The sequence below is a fragment of the Mastomys coucha genome, unplaced genomic scaffold (genome assembly GCF_008632895.1).
Source record: "Mastomys coucha isolate ucsf_1 unplaced genomic scaffold, UCSF_Mcou_1 pScaffold15, whole genome shotgun sequence".
NCBI lineage: Eukaryota > Metazoa > Chordata > Mammalia > Rodentia > Muridae > Mastomys > Mastomys coucha.
In genome coordinates, this window is record NW_022196897.1 from 16,429,878 (window position 1) to 16,436,664 (window position 6,787).

General features: G+C 49.0%; 1 protein-coding gene across 3 annotated transcripts in view; it reads right to left on the minus strand.

Moving 5' to 3' along the window:
- The window catches only part of Gtf3c5 (general transcription factor IIIC subunit 5), a 22,996-nt gene that overhangs the window by 12,024 nt on the left and 4,185 nt on the right, over positions 1–6,787 (minus strand). For all 3 annotated transcript variants that reach the window (XM_031369535.1, XM_031369534.1, XM_031369536.1), the window contains exon 3: positions 4,676–4,874. In XM_031369535.1, the coding sequence (XP_031225395.1) occupies positions 4,676–4,874 (199 nt within the window). The remainder of the gene's footprint in view (positions 1–4,675; positions 4,875–6,787) is intronic.

Consider the following 6,787-nt stretch of genomic DNA (forward strand, 5'->3'; position numbering starts at 1 on the left):
CCCTGTGAAAGTTCTGTGCCCCAGTGTAGGGGAAAGCCAGGGCCAATAAGTGGGAGAGGGTGGGGTGGTAGGCATTGGGAGGGGGGAGGCAACAGGGGTTTGTTTTTGTTGTTTTTGTTTGTTTCTTGGAGGGGAAACTGGGAATGGAGAAATGTACATGTAAATAAAGAAAATATCTAATAAAAAAAATTAAAAAAAAATTGTTTTTTGATTTTTGTTGTTTCTTTTTTCGTGACAGGGTTTCTCAGTATAACCCTGGCCGTCCTAGAACTCACTCTGTAGACTAGGCTGGCCCAAAACTCAGAGATGTGCTTGCCTCTACCTCCCAAGTGCTGGGATCAAAGGCATGCACCAACACACCAGGCTAAAAGAAGCAGTTTTAAAACACACACTGTACATGTATCCGCACAGAGCCACTCCAGTGGATGGCTCCTGAAGCACTTACAGCAACTCCCTGACTCTTTAAGAGTAGTCGTCAGGAACAGCAGCCTCAGACACAGTAGTATCAAGAACCCCCACACGCAAATCCTCAGCTTCAGTAGTTACTGCTGTACATAGGCCTGTGTTTCCCCAACACCAGCCCCACCTCACAGCACCGCAAGTGCATTTTACTGTATCCAGGATGCCACAAGCCCCTCCCCACAGTCATCCTGTTTTTGTGTGTGTGTGTTGTTGTTGTGAGCCACTTGATGTGGGTGCTGGGAACTAAACTCTGGTCCTCTGGAAGAGCAACAAATGCTCCTAACCACTGAGCCACCTCTCAGCTCCTTTACCCTTTTACAAAAACAGTGTGCTGCTGTGAATACATCTGGTCTAGAATTCCTAGGCTCAAGCAATCCTGCTCAACCTCATCCAGTTTGCACTTTACCCTACTTTTCTCCATGTATCAACTGTAAACTTCAAAAGCAAGTAAAAAGTGGTTTTCACATTGGCAAACAAATATGAAATAAGCGGTCAAGTCTGCTTTTTTCCAAATGTGCCTTTCAGGAGCCATGCCAGGTACAACACTATCCTGCTTTAAAGACTATCTCCCTGAGCCCCAACACCCTCAGGAAGGACAGTAGGTGGCTGACCTTCACTTCAGAGAGAGTGTCAGAGAAGGGCCTCAGGGCTGCCTCTGGCTAGCTCTACTGACCACAGCGACCCTAAATCTGTAGAGAGCTGCTGGCAGGAGCAGAAGGGGCTCAACACCCTGCCAGTCTTCCCTCTGCAACCCCAGCCTAGGACACCCAACACCAGAGGGTAGACAGCCAGGCCCTCCTTTCCCTGGCTGGCCAGCCATGCCCCCAGAATCAACAGTGCCTGGGAAGAAAGGCAGGTTCTTTCTGTGTGCTGGGAATCTGCCCAATCACATAAGGAAGAAAAAGGGTCATACCCATGGGCCCAAAAACAGCTGGCCCCAAGCCATGGCCTACTCCAGAATGTGGACAGCTGTCTACCAGCCCCACTGTGCGGAGTGCAGCCCAGGGTCTTTTGGGTAGTGTTCTTCCTACTACAGGTGTTAAGTACTTTGTGAGAGAACAAAAACACATCAGAAATTTAACTCTGAAAAAGCAATGGGGCAGCCAGGCACAGTGGTGCAAACACACACACACACACACACACACACACACACACACACACACACACACTAATTAGATAAATAAATGTAATAGAGAAAATGTAAGAATGCAGTAATCATAGCCAGTGCAGGGCTCACTCTCCTGCCAGGCACACCGCATGTGCAGTGAGTAGTCCTCCCCCGGCAAAGGGTTTGGCAGGGAGGAGCAGCACTTGTGCTTCTGTGGCTGATTCTTTTCCTAACACTTGTTTCCTCTGAACAAGCTCAGCTTACTCTCATAATGAGAACAACTGGTGGAGGACAGGAGAGCGACAGACTAAACAGCCCTGGAAGTCAGCAACAAAGAGCACCACGAAAGGCACTGAAGCCTCTGCCTTTTTTGGTTTTTTTTCCGAGACAGGGTTTCTCTGTGTAGCCCTGGCTGTCCTGGAACTCACTCTGTAGACCAGGCTGGCTTCAGACTCAGAGGTCTGCCAGTCTCAGCCTCCCAAGTGGTGGGGTTAAAGGTGTACACCACACCTGACTTTTGTTTAAGTCAGCTCAGGTGGCCTTAGAACTCGTGACCCTAAACTTTGTGAGTGCTGGGATTCCCAGTGTGTGAATCTATCATCCCAGCAGTGTTACTTATTTGAGACAAACTCTTTATTGCCCAAGCTAGTCCCAAGCTTTTGGGCTTAAGTGAGTTCCCTGTTCCAGCTTTCACGATTACTGGAGTATGGGTATATACTATTGCACCACCTCCAGTTCAGTTGGGCTTTTTTCCCCCCACAGGCAAGATTTTCTCTGTGTATCAGCCCTGGCTGTCTTGGAACTGGATTTGAAGACCAGAGTGGCCTTGAACTCACAGAGATCCCCTCGTCTCTGCCTCCCATGTTCTGAGATTAAAGGCATACACCACTAAATCCTGCTCACAGCAGTTTTTTAAAGCATGGAACAATACATTTTTTGGGATGAGACCGCAGCCTAGGGATCTTAACCCTGAATTAAAATGGACCCCATAGACTCATATATTTGAATACTTATTCACCAGAGGATGGAACCTTCTGAGAAGGATTTGAAGGATTAGGAAGTGTGTGGCCTTGTTGGAGGAACTGTACCATTTGGGGGTGAACTCTGAGGTTTTAAAAGCCAGGCCAGGCCCAAATCAATCAATCAATCAATCAAGTTCTTCTCTCCCTCTCTCTCTCTCTCTCCCCCCCCTCTTACACACACACACACACACACACACACACACACACACACACACACACACTAGCTTTGGAGGTGGCAGTTCCTCATGGCTCCTCAGCACGGGCTTCAGGTTTGGTCTAGAATGTTCTCTCTGAATACTTTCTTGACTTGTTCCTCCATCACTCATTTCTACAGCTAGCTCATTAATGGCCTTCCCAAGCCCCAGCCACTCACAATGTATTTAATGCACTCATCTATTTGCTCACATTCTGCTCTGCTTCCCAGCATCTAACCCAGAACAAAGCCTCCGTGCCATGTCATCTGTTGGTATCAAGCTCCAAGCCTGGGTCACCACAGGACTCTATCAGTTTCAGTCCTACCCCATTCAAAAATGGCCATCCCAGGCCCCTGCTCTTGCTCACACTACCATCTGTTTTACGCTACAGTATCCATTCCAGCACCTGCCCTTTCCCAGCACAGAACCCACCATGTGCCAATTCAGCAGTCAGCACTCTAGTGCTACCTTCTGAGGACTGCACACAGCCAACAGTCTCCTCAAGGAACACAGAGCCAATCACAGGCTGGCTTTCAAGCTGCTTTCATCTTCTGGCTTATCTGTGCGCTGACCTGCTTCCCAAGGCTCCTTCCACTGGGCCCCAGCTATGGGCAGCACTTGGCCCAGGGTCACAGGAGAGAACAAAGCCAGACAAACCCCTGTCCTGGGAAGTGTACAACACAATAAGAAAGGCTGTCTTTGTGTATGTAATTTTAAAAAGGTAATGGGCATGGTGATGCTAGCCCATGACCGCAGCACTTAAGAGGATAAGGCCAGAGAGGCTATGAGTCTGAAGCCAGCCTGGATGCTGCAATATGCTCTGGGCCAGCCTGGGCTACAGAGACGGACCTTCTCTCTAAACATCACAAGCATAATATCAAGAACAGTGTGACACTAAGGGCCACAGAAGGCCCAGGGATTGGGCAAGGCCAGGTTCAGAACTTCTCATGTGGCCTGGAGCCCCCCAGTCTCATCTACATCCTTTATAAATAGGGATGACAGAGAACTGGCAAATTGCCAGGAGGCGAGACCAAATGCAGGCTCCGTACTTCCCCACAGCTGGTAAGCGTTATTAATCTCATATTAAGAATGTTCAAATTAATTTCTTCTACATTAGTCAGTCCTGGCTCTTATACAAAGGAACTCTTCTTCCTCTGTGCCAAAGTGCAGATGCCTCCAGAGAAAAACCCACATTTGACAATGCCTGGGACCTGCCTTTCCAACAGCCCCATTCTGTCCAGATTGTATAAAACTAAATTACTCATCTCACTTGAGTTGCATGTGGTCTTAGTTGGGACAAGAGATGCCTACCATTGACTCTGAGATGCCCGCAGCCCATCCTCAAAACTCAGAACACAGCTCATATTCAGTAAGCAGGATTCGGGAACAACCAACAAGGATTCTGGGGCTCGAAGGGAGGCTCCAGCAGATAGGTAAGTGCTGGATAGTGCTGGCAGCTACCTCCAGTCATGTGTGCAGACAGGGAGACAGCAAGTGGGACAAACAAGCTGAGGTTCTGCGGGGAGATGGCAGAAGCCTGGGTTACAGAGCAAGCTATGAACTGTGCTGAGGCAGGGACCAGGAGGCCATTGGGTGGACAGAGGAGACAAAACAGCCTGGGTTGGCGTGGGCTGTTTGCACACGGCATCTCACAGGTAGTGCCATTACTGGTGACTGAAGGTCCAAAGAGGCTTCTCAGTAATGACCAGAGGATTAAAAACAGAGACGATTTCTCACCAGGTGCTCTCGAGTACTACTACTTCACTGTTTGTTGGGAATGAAGCTAGTGTGTGATCACCAGGCCACTCCCCTTCTGAATTTAATCCTGATGCCTTGGCCTCAGGCCTTCTGCTGCCCTGGGGCCTGGGTGAGAGGCTGGGGCTACCTACCGGTGCTGTGTCTCAGGGCGATAGAAATAGTCCACAGGAGTGTCCAGCCTGGAGAAGATGGGTGGGGGGATGTAGAGTGGTAGCTCCTGATGGAAGAACTCTTCCTTCTCAGGCTTGCGCATGAGCACTCTGTCATACATGGACACGTGCTTGCCACCAGTTTCTGTGTGCACTGCCAAGTACTGGAAGTCAGACATTCCTGGAAAGACAAGAGAACAGAGGGCAGGTCTCCCTCAGGCTCTGGTGCTGCTGTGCTGACACTCAAACCCTCTAAGGTGACAACTGAGCTGTGCAGCGCCCTCTGATGGCTGCGCAAATCAGTGCAGTTACCAGTGGCTTGGGGAGCCATGGAACAGCAGGGTAAAGCCCAGGGAGCTAATCCATACAACAAACACGGTGCACCCCTGCTTACAATGCAGTATTTCCATCAAGCTACAGGGGCTGCTGGCCCATCTACCAGGATGATGTGTATCACCACCCAGCCCAAGGGACCCCAGGTGGAGGTCCATTCTCCCTTTGTTTCATGTTTGAGACATGATTTTCTTGTAACCAAGGCTGGCCTCACACCTCTCCTGCTCTTTTTTTCTCTTCGGATTCCCTTCTCTCACTAGTCTCTTCAGATTCTCCCTTAGGGCAGCAGCTATAACCAGGCGTCTAAGGAATGTTGATCATTTGCTAAGCACCTCCCATAAGCTCTTTCATAGGCACCATATCTGTGAATCTTCTCCAGAGTCTATTGAATTGCTGGCTCTGCAGTCCCAGTGCACAGACAAGGAAACTGAGGCGAAGGGAAGCTGAGGCACCCGCCTAAAGAAACTTCTGAGTGGTGAGTGGGAGACTGGAACAAACACAGTGACAAACCTGTGTGAGAGCATTACAGGGAAACTCACTGCTGTACATGCTAACTTAAGACTTGTTAACAGACAAGCTCTTAGGGCTCATCAGCCACAATCCCAAAGTGAATGTTCTTTGGCTCTGCCTGTCCAGTTCCTGCCTTCCTGCTTCCTCTCCAGTTCCCTAGAAGGAGCCGTTCTGAACGAGGATCCTACCACACAAGGCATCCAGGTCAAAGAAGCATGGAACCGGAGTAAGCTGGGGAAGCATCAGAGGGGATGAAACCAGCAGCCATCACGGCTTGATGAGGAGGCTGATGCAGAGAGGCTCAGTGGCCTTAGCCAGCTTGGGAGAAGGTTCCAAAACACTGCTGTCTCAGACTGGAGATCCAACCACTAGTTTGATCTGTCCCCACACAATGGTTTATCTTAAAATTGGAAGGTTTCCCACAGAACTCTAGAGTCCTAGCTTTTCTCTTTCTCTTCTTTAATTATTATTTATTTTTATTTCATGTGCATTGGTGTTTTGCCTGAATGTATGTCTGTGTGAGGGTGTCAGATTCCCTGGAACTGGAGTTACAGACTGTCATGAACTCTATGTGGTTGCTGGGAACTGAACCCAGGTCCTTTGGAAGAGCAGCCAGTGCTCCCAACTGCTGAGCCATCTCTCCAGTCTGCTAGCTTCTTTTAAGAGTATAAAAGGTTGGAGCTGGAGACAAGATTCAGGAGTTAGGAACACTTCCTGATTTTCCTGATTAAGTTCACTTTCCACATCAGATGTCTCATAACTGCCCGTAATTCTACCTGCAGGGAATTAGACCCTTTCTTCAGACATTTACAGGCACTTACACGTGAAATATCCACATATTAAAACAGAAAATAAACTCATAAAAAGAGAGAAAACCAGGTGTGGTGGTGCATGCCTTTAGTCCCGGCATTCAGGAGGCAGAGGCAGGCGGATCTTTGTGAGTTTCCAGCTAGCCTGGCCTACATAGACAGCTTCAGTGCAATGAGATCTATGCAGAGGAACCCTGTGTGCTGGCTAGTTTTATATCAACTTGTTACAAGCCACAGTCATCTGAGCAGGGAATTCAATTGAGAAAAGCCACCTAAGATCAGTCTGTAGGCAGGTCTGGATGACATTTTCTTAATCAGTGATTGAAGGGGAGGGCCCAGCTCATTGTGGGTGCTGCCACCTCTGGGCTGTGGTCCAGGCTTCTGTAAGAAACGCAGATTGAGCCAGCAGTGGTGGCGCACGCCTTTAATCCCAGCACTTGGG